Source organism: Mustelus asterias, chromosome 23 (assembly GCF_964213995.1).
Source record: "Mustelus asterias chromosome 23, sMusAst1.hap1.1, whole genome shotgun sequence".
Lineage (NCBI taxonomy): Eukaryota > Metazoa > Chordata > Chondrichthyes > Carcharhiniformes > Triakidae > Mustelus > Mustelus asterias.
Window position 1 is genome coordinate 16,857,753 of NC_135823.1, and position 16,048 is coordinate 16,873,800.

At 45.9% G+C, this 16,048-nt stretch overlaps 1 protein-coding gene across 1 annotated transcript in view; it reads left to right on the forward strand.

Moving 5' to 3' along the window:
• The window catches only part of LOC144510916 (apolipophorins), a 209,673-nt gene that overhangs the window by 163,570 nt on the left and 30,055 nt on the right, over positions 1–16,048 (forward strand). Inside the window, exons 25-27 of the mRNA XM_078240973.1 lie at positions 1,716–1,871; positions 7,308–7,441; positions 13,919–14,077. Of these exons, the coding sequence (XP_078097099.1) occupies positions 1,716–1,871; positions 7,308–7,441; positions 13,919–14,077 (449 nt within the window). The remainder of the gene's footprint in view (positions 1–1,715; positions 1,872–7,307; positions 7,442–13,918; positions 14,078–16,048) is intronic.

The window sequence follows — 16,048 nt, forward strand, 5'->3', positions numbered from 1 at the left end:
GGTGGGGGGTGCAGGGGAGCGGGGGCACGGGAGCGGGGGCGCGGGGAGATCAGGGTTTACTGCAGCAGAGCGATTATGGGAATGTCAGGCTGGACTTCCCCAAAGACGGGGCAGGCCAGGGCTGGGAAGGCCCACAGATTACTGGAAGGCTGGGTCTGTGGGGAAGAGTTCCTGTTCCTCCTGACCCATAACAAGTTCAAAGACAGTTTTAAAACACATCTGCACCACGTCTAACAACTCGGACTATCTCACTGTACCACCATGTTGCTCCCGTCGGTCGGGCCACTATTTTACCATGTTCACCTGTCTTATTTCATATTTCCAATGTTTTCTTATGCATTTTTGATGCTTTCATTATTATTATTTATTAGTGTCACAAGTCGGCTTCGTTTAACACTGAAATTAAGTTATTGTGAAAATCCTCTAGTCGCCACACTCCGGCGCCTGTTCGGATACACTGAGGGAGAATTTAGCATGACCAATGCACCTAACCAGCACATCTTTCAGACTGTGGGAGGAAAACCACGCCGACATGGGGAGAATGTGCAAACTCCACACAGACAGTGACCCAAGCTGGGAATCGAACGCAGGTCCCTGGCGCTGTGAGGCAGCAGTGCTAACCACTGTGTCACCGTTCAGTCCCACTTATTTCCAGTGTTCCCCAGTGTTTTACTCTGTATTTCCAGTATTTTCCATTATTGTTTCAAATTTCAAGGTTTGCATTGTTCCCTTTGCTATCAGTTTTAGTCTGGCTCTCTGGCGGGCTGACTGGGTCTGTAAATTTAATCTAATGCACTCTGTTTAAGATAGAAGGCAGCTACTCATGGTTTCCACACACAAGATACTGAAGAGTACTGAAGTATGTTTTGCATTCATAACTCTCTCGTTAAAAAGAAATACAAGCATCTGATATAAATAGAGCGATGAATAATTGGCTGTCTTTCCTCCTCCGCTACTTATTTCTGATTTTTATCATGGGGCAGGAAGCATTTATTAGGCGCTTGTGATGACCCTGTGGTTTCCACTGCAACCCATTGTCTGGTCTCTATGTCAGTGCCTTGTCATTTTTGTATCTGACATGGAGAATGTGAAGGAGAAGAACATATTTCTGCAGAAGCTGGAACACAGAGCTTAATAAAATTCCAACAAATAAACTATGCCTGTCCATAGTTTATGTCAGATCACTGTCCATTAGGGAAAGAAATCTGCAGCCCTTACCGGGTCTGATGGCACGGTGGCACAGTGGGTAACAGTGCTGCCTCACAGCGCCAGGGATCCGGTTCGATTCCGGCCTCGGGTCACTGTCTGTGAGGAGTTTGCACATTCTCCCCGTGGGTTTCCTCCGGGTGCTCCGGTTTCCTCCCACAGTCCAAAGATGTGTGGGTTAGATGGATTGGCCATGCTCATTTTCCCTTAGTGTCAGGGGATTAGCAGGGTAAATATGTAGGGTTACGGGGTAGGACCTGGGTGGGATTGGTCGGTGCAGGCTCGATGGGCCAAATGGCCTCCTTCTGCACTGTAGGGATTCTATGATGATGATAAAAGATGTTCAACTGCTCTTTCTGCAATCGATCTGCCTATCCCTGGTAAGAGCAGTGAGATGTTCAATATGAAGCAGTGACCCAGCATATCACAACCCCAATCCTTCTGACTTTGCATCCCATTGATGGGAAAGACAATACCATTTCATCTGTCCTTGTTTTTCTCTTCTGCAGTCCGTCTGGAGCAAAAGGTTGATGAGAAACAAAAGCAGTACACAATCGAGGCAGACACCTATCTTCCCCGCATTCTGGGATGCCAAATAATTGGCTTTTTGCAGCAACGGGGAACTAGTTGGTCCTCCACACTCCGAGGAAAATATGGACTCTTTGGTAAGTTGGCAGCTGTAGTTAACTTGTAGCAAATCAAATGGCAGGTATTGAACAGCAAGTACACAGGGCAAGTATATTGTTTATTCGGGTATACAAATTAGTAATATCTGGATCTGCTCCACATTCACTGCCAATTTAATCAGTACCCAAAACCAGCGGGTCTAAGCTGCAATAAACTCCAGTATACTGTCGAAAACATTGAATTTCTAGAGGCTGAGCAACTTGGCTACCTTTTATATTTCGGGTATTCGCATAAATTTCTTGTTAGTTTCAATCTACGTGTGCAAACCACGTCTTTTTGTGTAAAACCCACAACAACCCCTAACAGTCCACAAGTTTTATGTCATCTGCCAACTTTGAAACCATGCCCTCTTATAACCAATTCCAGGTGGCATGATGGCACAGTGCCAGGGACCTGGGTTTGATTGCCGGCTTGGGTCACCATCTGTACAAAGTCTGCACGTTCTCCCCGTGTCTGCGTGGGTTTCCACCGGGTGCTTCGGTTTCCTCCCACACTCCAAAGATGTGCAGATTAGGTGGATTGGCCATGCTAAATTGCCCCTGAGTGTCAGGGCGGCTAGCTAGGGTAAATGCATAGGGTTACGGGGATAGGGCCCGGGTGGAATTGTGGTCAATGCCGACTCGATGGGCCGAATGGTCTCTTTCTACACTAGGGATTCTATGATTCAATGTTAATGGGTCTCAAAAAGAGCAGTGGTGCCAACACTGAGCCCTGGGACACACCATTGTGCAGCTTTCTCAAACCTGACAAAGATCTGTTAACCGCTGCTCTCTGTCCCTCAGCCAGTTTTGTGCCAATGCAGCCACTGTCTCACGGTTCAATCTTTCTGGCAAGTCCACCGCCGTGTGGCACTTTTGAAAGGCCATGTAAACACCCGCTGCACTATCCTCATCAAACCTCTGTTACTTCTTCAAAAAACCCAATCAGGTTGGTCAAAACCAAATTGCCTTCATCAAATCCCTGCTGGTTTTCATTTATTAACCAATGGTGGGAGGGTGGGGGTGGGAGCGGTGTGGTGGGTGGTTGTGTGTGTGTGTGTATGTGTATATAACAGGGATTCCCTGTTATATATGTGTTGTGAATTTCTGATCCCGCTGCTGGCCAATGGCAGGCCACCTCCGCCCATTGACTCCAAATGACATGTCTCCCTTAGTATGATTGAGCTCTGGTTATCCAGTTTTCCACTCCCCTGTTTTTAAAGTTTATTTTATTGAGTCACAAGTCGGCTTAGATTGACACTACAATGAAATTACTGTGAAAATCCCCGAGTCGCCACACTCCGGCGCCTGATCGGGTACACTGAGGAAGAATTTAGCATGGCCAATGCACCTATCCAGCACGTCTTTCGGACTATGGGAGGGAACCGGAACACCCGGAGGAAACCCATGCAGACATGGGGGAAAGGTGCATGTTTCACACGGACAGTGACCCAAGGCCGGAATTGAGCCCGGGTCTCTGGCGCTGTGAGGCAACAGTGCTAACCACTGTGCCACCGTGCCGCCCCTTCGCCCATTTGAACATGGGTGCAATGTTTGCATTCCTCCAATCCTCCCAGAAGGAGTAGAAGACTGGACTGAGCTTCTTCACACATCCATCCATCTTTACCTCCCCCAGCAACCCAGGATCTATCCCATCTGGACCAGGTGATTTTTCCACCTTGAGAACTGCCAACATTTGTTCTATCTGTTCTTGGGATGTGGGCACTGCTGACTAGGCCTGCGTTTATTGCCCATCCCTAATTGCCCCTGAGGTACTTTTACATCTCCCCTCTTCATCTGTTTATATCCCATCCAATTTCTTCACCACCACCTGCAACACGAAATTCAATGACACACATTTCAGCTCAACTTTTCTGTTATAATGAGCAGAAATTTCTCACTGTGAATATTGATGCAGAGATGGTGCCTGTCATGGGGTGAATTGCGAGCACCATGTTTTAAGTTATGATCTTTGCATGTTAGCCTGTCATGGGGTGATGGAGATGTAACAACAGGATCCAGATTTTTGTGAAAACCTAATCTAATGTTGTCCTTACCATGAATTCCAGTGGAGAATAAAGCTAACATGTCTAAGCTCCTGCTGATGTTAGTTTATTTTCTCTTAAAACACGCTCCAATTTAAAGCAGATGTTGTTTCAAAAATCGCAGCAGTTTTTGGCTGCTTTAACATCTGTCACCATCTGGGGTTTTTCCGCGCATTTCCCGCTCACCTCTCCTGAAAGCTGAGTCATAATCCGACTGCTACTCTGGGATAGGGCAGGATTCCGCATAATCCAACTGCTACTCTGGGTTAGTCATGATGTGGAGATGCCGGCGTTGGACTGGGGTAAATACAGTAAGAGTTTTAACAACACCAGGTTAAAGTCCAACAGGTTTATTTGGTAGCAAATGCCATTAGCTTTTGGAGCGCTGCTCCTTCGTCAGATGGAGTGGATATCTGCTCTCAAACAGGGCATACAGAGACACAAAATCAAGTTACAGAGTACTGATTGGAATGCGAATCTCTACAACCAACCAGGTCTTAAAGATACAGACAATGTGAGTGGAGGGAGCATTAAGCACAGGTTAAAGAGATGTGTATTGTCTCCAGACAGGACAGCCAGTGAGATTCTGCAAATCCAGGAGGCAAGCTGTGGGGGTTACTGATAGTGTGACATAAATCCAAGATCCTGGTTTAGGCTGTCCTCGTGTGCGGAACTTGGCTATCAGTTTCTGCTCAGCGACTCTGCGCTGTCGTGTGTCGTGAAGGCCGCCTTGGAGAATGCTTACCCGAAGATCAGAGGCTGAATGCCCGTGACCGCTGAAGGCCTTCACGACACACGACAGCGCAGAGTCGCTGAGCAGAAACTGATAGCCAAGTTCCGCACACATGAGGACGGCCTAAACCAGGATGTTGGATTTATGTCACATTATCAGTAACCCCCACAGCTTGCCTCCTGGACTTGCAGAATCTCATTGGCTGTCCTGTCTGGAGACAATACACATCTCTTTAACCTGTGCTTAATGCTCCCTCCACTCACATTGTCTGTATCTTTAAGACCTGGTTGGCTGTAGAGATTCGCATTCTAATTAGTATTCTGTAACTTGATTTTGTGTCTCTGTGCCCAGTTTGAGAGCAGATTTCCACTCCATCTGACGAAGGAGCAGCGCTCCAAAAGCGAATGGCATTTGCTACCAAATAAACCTGTTGGACTTTAATCTGGTGTTGTTAAAACTCTTACTGTGTTTATCCCAGTCCAACGCCGGCATCTCCAGATTAGTGGCAGCACCCATGTCTTTAACCTGGTGTTGTTAAAACTCTTACGCTGGGATAGGGCAGGATTCCACATGATTGCGACTGTGTAATTTGCCCTCGATTTGAATTTGGTGGCACAGTGAACTCCGGTGCTTGTTCGGGTACACTGAGGGAGAATTTATCATGGCCAATGGGACCTAACCTGCACATCCTTGGACTGTGGGAGGAAACCGGAGCACCCGGAGGAAACCCACGCAGACACGGGGAGAATGTGCAAACTCCACACAGACAGTGACCCAAGCTGGGAGTCGAACCTGGGTCCCTAGCGCTGTGAGGCAGCAGTGCTAACCACTGTGCCACCGTGCTGCCCTGGAGCAGGAGATTTAAAGGAGATTTGAGGAAAAACGTTTTCACCCAGATGATGATGGGAATCTGGAACTTGCTGCCTGAAAGGAGTGGTAGAGGCTGGAACCCGCACAACATTTAAGAAGCATTTAGATGAGCACTTGAAATGCCATAGCATACAAGGCTAGGGACCAAGTACTGGAGACTGAGATTAGAATAGATAGGTGTTTGATGGCTGGCACAAACACAATGGGCCAAAGGGCCTCCTTGTGCTGTAACACTCTATGACTCTCTATTAAAATGATCACCATAAGAACACAAGGATTAGATGCAGGAGTACGCATTCAGCCCCCCGATTCTGCTCTGCCAGTCAATAAGATCATGGCTGACGTGATTGTGGCATCAACTCCACTTTCCTGTCCATCTGCTCTAACCCCTGACTACTATATCAAGGATCTAATCTTACAACCATGAATATATTCAATGACCAAGCTTCCATTCTCTGGTGAAGGGAATTCCACAGGCTAAAGCCACTCTGAGAGAAAACAAATTCTCCTCATCTCTGTCCCCAGGTGTGGAACCCACACAGGGAAACACTTCCAGTATCCACTCCATCAAGCCCCCTCAGGATCTTGTCTTCTTTTCATTCATTCATGAGATGTGGGTTTTTATTCCCATCCCTAATTGCCCTTGAGAAGGAGGGGGTGAGCTACCTTCTTGCAGTCCCTGAGGTGTAGGTACACCCACAGTGCTGTTAGAGAGGGAGTTCCAGGATTTTGACCCAGCGACCGTGAAGGAATGGTGATATATTTTCAAGTCAGGATGGTGAGTGGCTTGGAGGGGAACTTCCAGGTGGTGATGTTCCCATATGTATGCTGTCCTTATCCTAGATGGGTAGCTGCTGTCTAAAGAACCTTGGTGAGTTCCTGTATTACATCTTGTAGATGGTAATACACTGCTGCCATTGTGCATTGGTGGTGGAAAATGAAGATTTGTGAATGTGGTACCAGCTAAGCGGGCTGCTTTGTCCTGGATGGTGTCAAGCTTCTTCAGTGTTGTTGGAGCTGCACTTATCCAGGCAAGTGGGGAGTGTTCCATCACACACCTGACTTGTGCTTTGTAGATGGTGGACAGGCTTTGGGGAGTCAGGAGGTGAGTTACTCACCGCAGGATTCCTAGCCTCAAACTGCTCTGGTAGCCACAGTATTCATATGGCTAGTCCAGTTAGGTTTCTCGTCAATGGTAATCCCCAGAATGTTGATAGTGGGGGATTCAACGAAGCCTGGGTATTGGCCAGGTCTTGTTGCATTTGTACATGGGCTGCTTCAGTAGCTGAGGAGTTGCAAATGGTGCTGAACATTGTGCAATCATCGGCAAACATCCCCACATTAAATCAGCTAATTTAATTACCATACATTCAGTCCCTTCTTCCAAGTCATTAGGTAAAGACGGCAGATTTCCTTTCCTAAAGGATATTCGTGAACCAGTGGATTTTTACAACAATCGGCTTTGGTTTCATGGTCTCCATTACTGAGACTGACCTTCTATTCCATATTTTATTAATTGAATTTAAATTCCACCAGCTGCCATGGTGAGATTTGAACCCGTGTCCCCAGAGCATTATCCTGGGCCTCTGGATTGCTAGTCCAGCGATAATACCACTACACCCCGACCTCCTAGCTCAACAGAAGGCTGATCACACCTATATCAGTGAAACATAGGCTTGTTTTCAAATGAAACTCAAACAACTTGGGCAATCAGGGAAACCGCTTCTTACAATCTGGGTAATATGTGTATTTACAATCTGATTAATATTTCTTTTCTCTTTTAACAAGGTGACGCTCTGAACCTTCGACATGAGTGCAACATGGCTCAGAAAATGAAAAGACAGACGAATCCTACAGAAACATATAAACTCCAATTGCAGCATGAATTTCACTGTACTCAGATTACCTCCTATAATCATAAGGTATCCTACTCGGTCTGGTCTGAAATATATACTGTTACGGGGTTAAATAGTGGGTCCACTCCATTCCTAGAAGCACCAAGGTAAGCCTTCATCATCATCTCATGGCTGATCACCCAGGAGAGCGGATTGCCTGCCTGTGTGTGTAGCAGTTTGACTTTCATCCCATGGTTTTCACAGGGCGGACAGTCTGCGCACTCAGGCGTGTGGTGCAGATAGAAGTTGGGCTGGATCTCAACAAGCAAAGCACCCCGCCAGGGTAGGAGGCTTAGTGAATTCAAATGCCAGCCGGATTCTTTGTTCTCCTCACTGAGATCGGCCTGCGTTGTGCTAGAAGTTACTAAAAGCGGCATATGTGTGTGGGTGGCACAGTGGTTAGCACTGTTGTCTCACAGTGCCAGGGACCCGGGGTCAATTCCGGCCTTGGGTCACTGTCTGTGTGGAGTTTGCACATTCTCCCCATGTCTGCATGGGTTTCCTCCGGATGCCCCGGTTTCCTCCCACAGTCCAAAGATGTGCAGGTTAGGAGGATTGGCCATGCTCAATTGACCCTGGGGGATTGGTGGGGTAAATACATGGGGATAGGATAGGATGCTCTGTTGGAGAGTCAGTACAGACTCAATGGGCCGAATGGCCTCCTTCTGCACTGTAGGGATTCTATGATCTATGAAGCGCATTGAAAGATATCCTGTGAATTGTGAATCGCCACAATTTGATGGGCGATTTGCAGTGCAGTGCTGTTAGTTCAATTAAAATAGCACCTCACCCTTAACCTCCCTGTGGTTTCCATAAAGTGGCTGTGTTTGCAAATTAATCACACATTAAACTCACCACAACTTCTAGTAATTAATCGCGCAAGTTCCCTTTTGACTATGTGATAATTTTAAATGAGTGGCACTCCACCTCCACGACCCACACGCTGAACCAGTGTAAGTGTCAGGTTTCATTACTTCAGCTATTGGTGGAGATTTTAAGAATGGCAACTTTTAAGTTTTCATTTTTTTTCTTATCTTCATGTCTCTCTCTCTCTCAATCCTATCTTTTCTTCCTTCTCTTTCTCCTACCATAGCTGATTTGAGAATGTATTCACTCACTCCAATGGCCTTGGTCTGTTTTAAATCCTTAAGTCTCACTGTTAAGGAGATATCTGTTGCTACCATTGTTTATCAAGGTTCTCTGTTTCCCTTGGAGCATTGTTATCAGCTGGTATCTTGAGCAATTTTACAGGGTGCAGAAATCTGGGCTCAAGGGTGGAGGAGAAATTCTGTCCAACTGAGCATATCATAAGCTGCACTACACGAATAAATTCAAAGTCATTGAATCTCCTTGAGGCCTAGTCACAGTTTAGTGTTTTTATACTGGATAGTTCCACAGGTACGGCATTACCAGCTACTTCTGTAAGCAGACTTTGCCTGTCATATGACCAAGAATCGATGCGGGACCCAGGCAACATATTGTATGTACTTGAGTAACGGTCGATTTCAGGTTGACCCCCAACCTGTAGCTGAAGATTCAAACTCTTTGAACAGGGATTTTCCAGCCATGCTCACCCCAATGCTGGAAAATCCCACCCGAGGTTGTGGGAGAGGAGAACTGAGCTCAGCAGGGGATCAGCCGGGCGGGGGGGGCAGGAAAATTAACACATCAGCAGCAGCACCCTGCACTGCAGACTGGCTGCCTCTGCATATACATGAAATAGATAGCGCAGACAAAGGTGAATGTTTCACTGTATTTATCAGCAGGACACAGCTGAATGTCCTTGTTAACCGCACCGAAACTGTAATAAAGACATGATTGTTGGGTCCATTCATTCGTTTGAAGAGATGAGAGGACAGCACTGGTACGAGTTTTGACATGGTTTTCTTTTATTGAAAAGAACTTAAGGAATTAGCATGACAGACGCAAAAGAGTAAACTTGGAGACTGGCTTCTCGGCCAGTCCCTCTACAACAAAAAACGTGTACTTAAATGAGTGGAATCTAAGAACTGAACGGAACTCGCTAAAATCAAAATATATTTCAACCCTTATCTTGTTATTGGAAGTTTCCTCACATGCTGTCTCCGTCTAGAAAAACAATCCTCGCAGCTGCTGTTATGGGAAACTGTTGTTTGCCTGCATTGTTTACCCTTCAGGAATGCAGTCAATTTTTAGCTAACCCATCATGCCTTCTGATTCTACATGTCGGCAAGTTAGCTACAATTGTTCAGCTTGGCAGAGTTAGTTAACCCCGACAGTCCCGCATTTAAATGTAATTGTGCACAGGCAAAAATATCTTCAAATGAAGTCTTTGCGTAGACTGAAGCAAACAGGGCAATGCATACATCGGGATCCCTCAGTGACCATTGTCTGGGTGGACATTCCATCCATCTACCACTAAAGATGATGACATTACCGATGGGATTCGATTAAACAGCTATTGTCTCTGGCCTACCTCTTTGTACCATTTGTAAATAATTTACCGGTGTGCGTGACTAGAAACAATTATCTTTACTAAAAGTTGTGTCCTATAAAAAAGGCTCACTGTACACAATTGAGCAGGGCAGAGTGAAGAAGTCTTAGGAATTCTTCAGTTCTCTTCTTTATCGATAAGAAAGATAATAAAGGATCCATCACTCGTGAACGCTGTGTCCGAATATCTTTCACACTCCGGTCACCGGACCTTTGCATGGTCCGTGTCCCTCCTGCTGCTGGAGGGACAGGAAAATTCCGCCCTTTGTACTTGACTCTCTCTCAAAGCTGCTTTTCTGTTTTTCTTGTCACATTGCGAGCAGGTCTGGCTTGGCTAAGTCTGGCTTGGCTAAGTCTGGCTTGGCTAAGTCTGCCGTGAGTGAAACGAAAATGGATGCCAAAAGCCTCCGACCTCAGTCGCGGCTGGGGTTCTCCGGTGCCACTGAAAGTGAAGGGAGTTTTGGCTGGAATGGCAAAATCTCCCGTTCTCACTGGCAGCGGGGCAGGGACGGATGAGATCAGAAAATCCCACCTTTGATGTGAAGCGAACAGAGGGGTTTGATGTTCCTGACGTAGTAACCTTGCAGGGAGAGAGGCGGGCTACAAACAGTTAAAACTGTATCAATGTGACACAGGTTGGATCCAAGCTTCAAGCTGTTGTTAAAACCATAAACGTTTTGGTCAGGAAATTATGCTGCTAATATCAGTGAGTAAAATCCTACAATGGAAACACAAACACATCTTTAGTTGGAAAATGCCAGCAGGGTGCCTCTGACATTGCCATATATCAGGTATAGTTACGAGTGGAATCAGGGGAACAGAAAAGCAGCATTTAATCATTTTACAACATGCAATAAAGGATAAACAGGCTTAAAAATAGAAGGTCGAAGGAGGGGGGTGTAATTGAGGTCTTTAAGATGAGGGAATGCTTTGATAAAGTAGACAGAGAGGGTATTTCCACTTGTGGGGAAAAGCAGAATTAGAGGCCGTCAGTTTAAGATTGTCATCAAGAAATCCATGGGTTTCCTCCGGATGCTCCGGTTTCCTCCCACAGTCCGAAAGATGTGCTGGTTAGATGCATTGACCATGCTAAATTCTCCCTCAGTGTACCCGAACAGGTGCTGGAATGTGGCGACTAGGGTATGATTTTCACAGTAACTTCATTGCAGTGTTAATGTAAGCCTGCTTGTCACACTAATAAATAAACTTTAAAACTTTAAAATCAAGTTAAGGCATTCGGAAGAAACTTCTTTACCCAGAAAGGGTGAGAATGTGGAACTCGCTACCACAGGGAACCGTGCAAGGTGATCTTCCTTTCCCTTGGACTCAACTACACCAGCCCACTCCTGGCTGGAATCCTATCATCGTAAACTTGAGGTTGTCAAAGCTCTGCTGCCCTCTTCCTAACTCACAGCATGCTGCCCTGTCACCCCCCCCTGTGCTCACTGCCCTGTCACCCCCCCCCTGTGCTCACTGCCCTGTCACCCCCCCCCCCCCCGTGCTCACTGCCCTGTCACCCCCCCCTGTGCTCACTGACCTACACTGACTTCCAGTCAAGCAATTTCTTGATTTTAAAACTTCCATCCTTTTTTTCAAATCCCTTGCCCTTCCTTATCTCTGTAATCTCCTTCTACCCCACAACAATCAATCAATCAATTCAATCTGAGACATTTACACTCTCTAATTCTGGCCGCCTTTGTACTCCACCATTGGTGACTGTACATCAGTTGCCGAGGTCCCACGCCCTGGAATTTAATATTTTCATCTTTCTGCCTCTTCACCTCATTTTCCTCCTTTAAGACACTCCTTTGAACATACCTCTTGGCCAAGCATTAGGTATCTGACTTAGTATCACCCTTATATGGCTCAACATTGTACCTTGTTTTATAATAACTCTGCAAGGCACAATGGTACGTTTTATAATCTCAAAGGCACTCCATAAATAATCGGTTGTTGCTGAAAAGTGTAGATAAATGTAAGGGGAGGCGAGGTAAACATTCAAGGGAGAAGGTCGCAGGTATAGGTTGAGAGGCGGTAGATTTAAACTGAGATGAGGAGGAACTACTTCTCACAGAGGGTGGTGAATTTGTGGAACTTGCTGCCCCATGGCACGGTGGAGTCTGAATTGTTGAATGGTTTCAAGAAAGAGATAGATATATTTCTAATAAAAAACAGCGGCACGGTAACACAGTGGTGAGCACTGCTGCTTCACAGCTCCATGGACCTAGGTTCGATTCCCGGCTTAGGTCACTGTCTGTGTGGAGTTTGCACATTCTCCTTGTGTCTGCGTGGGTTTCCTCCAGGTGCTCCGGTTTCCTCCCACAGTCCAAAGATGTGCCGGTTAGGTTGATTGGCCATGATAAAAATTGCCCTTAGTGTCCTGAGATGCATAGGCTAGAGGGGTTAGTGGGTAAATATGTAGGGATGTGGGGGTAGGGCCTGGGTGGGATTGTGGTCGGTGCAGACTCGATTGGCCGAATGGCCTCTTTCTGTACTGCAGGGTTTCTTTCTTTCTTTCTATGAAAAGGGATAAGAGGGGATGAGGAACAGGTAGGGAGATGGACTTGAGACCAGGAAGAGATCAACCATGATCTGACTGAATGGCAGAGCAGGCTCGAAGGGCTGAATTTGCTTACTTCAGCTCCTAAAACCGATGTTTCAATGAAATAGAAGGGCACCCTGATAGAGTTAGGGTGGGATGAGGCTGGAGTGATATGTAAATGGTGACATGGACAAGTTAGGTTGAAAGGCCTGGGTGAGAGATCCTATGTGTGCTTAGCTCTGTTTGCTTCAGTTTATGCAAAGACTTCATTTTAAGATATTTCTGTCTATATAACTAACTCTGCTAAGCTTAAAAAATTAACTAACACTTGACTATATTTTAAAACTCAGAAGGCATGCTGGGTTCGCTAAACATTGACCGCATTCCTGAAAAGTACACAGCAAGCAAAACAACTTTTGATAACAACAGATGTAAGACCTTTATTTGCCAGTCAGAGACAGCTTACAGAAAATATTTCCAATAACGAGATAAGGGTTGAGATATACTTTGGTTTCAGAGTGTATGTTTGTGCAGTTTGTTTTTAGAGATCCTGTTTAGTGTGATCAGTACAGGGCTGGCAGGAAAGGCCAGTCTCTCCAACCTTTCTCTTTCTTTTCTGTAATGATTTAATTTTCTCTAAGTTCTGTTCAATAAAAGAAGTCCATTTTAAACTTCGTACCAGTGCTGTCCTCTTCTATTCAAAGGAATGAATGGACCCTACACTGTGTTATATATTCTATGTGATTTTGATGTACTGTGGTGGTGTGTTACAGATAACTCGGAGTCCGAGTTGCTGTGATAACATGCACATTTTAACATGCGTGTTATAATCTGGAGTAATGGGCAAGGATGGTAGAGGCTAATATTGTTTCCATCACATGGCTGACCAGGAATCTCTCCCATTCCTCACACCGCCAAAGGCTCAGTGGAAGGATTTGCAGGTTGATGCTGAACCATGTTTGGCCATGCTCCTTCCAGAGCCATCAGGTCCAGGAGTGGGAATTGAACCGGGAGCTTCTGGCTCAGAGGGAGGGACGTTACCCAATGCACCACAAGATCCTCCTAGATGTCTGATAGACTGGGAGTTTTTTCCTTGGAGAGTCGGAGGCTGAGGGGTGATCTTATTGAGGTCTATAAAATAATGAGGGACATAAATGAGGTAGATAGTCAACATCTTTTCCCAAAGGTAGGGGAGTCTAAAACTAGAGGGCATAGGTTTAAGGTGAGAGGGGAGAGATACAAAAGTGTCCAGAGGGGCAATTTTTTCTCACAGAGGATGGTGAGTGTCTGGAACAAGCTGCCAGAGGTAGTAGTAGAGGCGGGTACAATTTTGTCTTTTAAAAAGCATTTAGACAGTTACATGGGTAAGATGGGTATAGAGGGATATGGGCTAAATGTGGGCAATTGGGCCAAAGGGCCTGTTTCCATGCTGTAAACCTCTATGACTCTACGTATTGTATTGTGTTATAAATATCTGTGCCTCTTGACAGCTCCATCTGCAGCACGAGGAAAATGAGTCGCGGACACACACCCAGCTCGAGATCAATTATGGGAAGCACTGGGATGAGATTAATAACAGGAAGAAGATTTTCATCATTCAGCTGTTTAAGAATGACTCTAGTCTCAGCTTAACCAACTACTTCATGGAGGTAGGTCTGCCGGGAGTAATTTGAGATTTAAGATTTTCATCAAGGAATCCAGTTAAGAAATTGAGAAGAAACGTTGTTACCCAGAGAGGGGTGAGAATGTGGAACTCGCTACCACAGGGGACCCTGTGCGGTGATCTGCATTTCCCCCAGACTCTGCCATTCCAACACACTCCTGGCTGGAATCCTTAATCCTATCGTTCGTAAATTATTTTAAAAGTTTATTTGTTAGTCACAAGTAGGCTTACATTAACACTGCAATGAAGTTACTGTGAAAATCCCCTAGTCGCCACACTCTGGCGCCTGTTCGGGTACACTGAGGGTGAATTTAGCACGGCCAATGCACCTAACCAGCACGTCTTTCAGACTGTGGGAGGAAACCGGAGCACCCGGAGGAAACCCATGCAGACACGGGGAGAACATGCAGACTCTGCACAGACAGTGGCCCAAGCCAGGAATTGAACCTGGGTCCCTGGCGCTGTGAGGCAGCAGCGCTAACCACTGTGCCACCGTGCCATGGTGATTTTGCGGGATTATTAAATTTAAAAGGTAGTTGCTGACAGGGGGCTGAAAGCAGGCAAGTTTGTGCTTGTAATTTTAAACATGACTTCAGCTGGCGATGACAAGAGCAATATCTGCCTCCACATACTGAGAGTCAAAAGCAGGGTCTTGGATTGGATGAGGCAGCATTCCTTGATAGTTGTAAAAGTTGTTTCTTTTTATTTTATCAAGTCAGTTAATATTTGTTATGTGGAAATATTGGGAAATTCCAATGAATATGAAATTCTCGTCTGGAAGCAGAGAATTTAGTTGAGTCCACAAAACGATCAGCCATGATCTTATTGAATGGCGGAGCAGGCTCCAGGGGCCAGATAGCCTACTCCTGCTCCTAGTTCTTATTTAAATATTGCTAAATTGAGACATGGGCCAGGATTTTATGTGTCACGGTTGGACATGTGGCCAATCCAATTGGCGTGAAACTGTGAGAAAATGTTGGAGGGCACCCCAATGTCATTGTGACATCGCGTCTTATCACGGTCAGCGGGTGCACAGAGTCTTCAGAAATGTGACCACCAACAATTAAAGTTCCAGTTAAGCCAATTAAAGCCCCAATCAACCAGGGTTTTAGTGGCCGTGCGTTTTTACAATTGGTGATGGACTTAACATTTTTACATCATTCTTGGTCCAGGATGAGATAGAAAGCCCAAAGGTGGTTGGAGGTTGAGAAATTAGGAGTGATAGAACCATAGAATCTCCACAGTGCAGAAAGACGCCATCCGGCCCATTTACTCTTCACTGACTCTCTGAAAGAGCATTCCATCCAGTTTCTCCCCTCTGCCCTTTCCCAATAACCCCGCACTTTTACCATGGCCAATCTCCCTAACCTGCACGTCTTTGGACACTAAGGGGGCAACTTGGCATGGGCAATCCCCCTAACCTGCACGTCTTTGGACACTAAGGGACAATTTAGCATGGCCGACCCACGTAAACCGCACATCTTTGGAGTGTGGGAGGAAACCGGAGCACCTGGAGGAAACCCATGCAGACACGAGGAGAACGTACAAACTCCACACATACAGTTACTCCAGGCTGGAATTGAACCCAGGTCTCTGGCCCTGTCAGTTGTTTGTTGGTTTAGAGATTTTCACGGTAACTTCATTGCAGTGTTAATGTAAACCTACTTGTGACACGAATAAATAAACTTGAGCAGGATTCCTAGCTTTTGACCTGCTTAGGTCGCCACAGTATTTGTATGGCTTACATTAATTAATTAGTCCAGTTCAGTTTCTGGTCAATGGCAACCCCCAGGATGTTGACAGTTATGTAAAGTTTTGATTTAAAATAATCATCCTTGTTTCGGAATGTCCCCCATGGCCTCACCCCTCCCTATCTCTGTAATCTCCTCCAGCTCACAACGCTCTGAGATATCTCTTCCAATTTTGGTCTCTTGTCCACCCCCAGTTTGATTGTTCC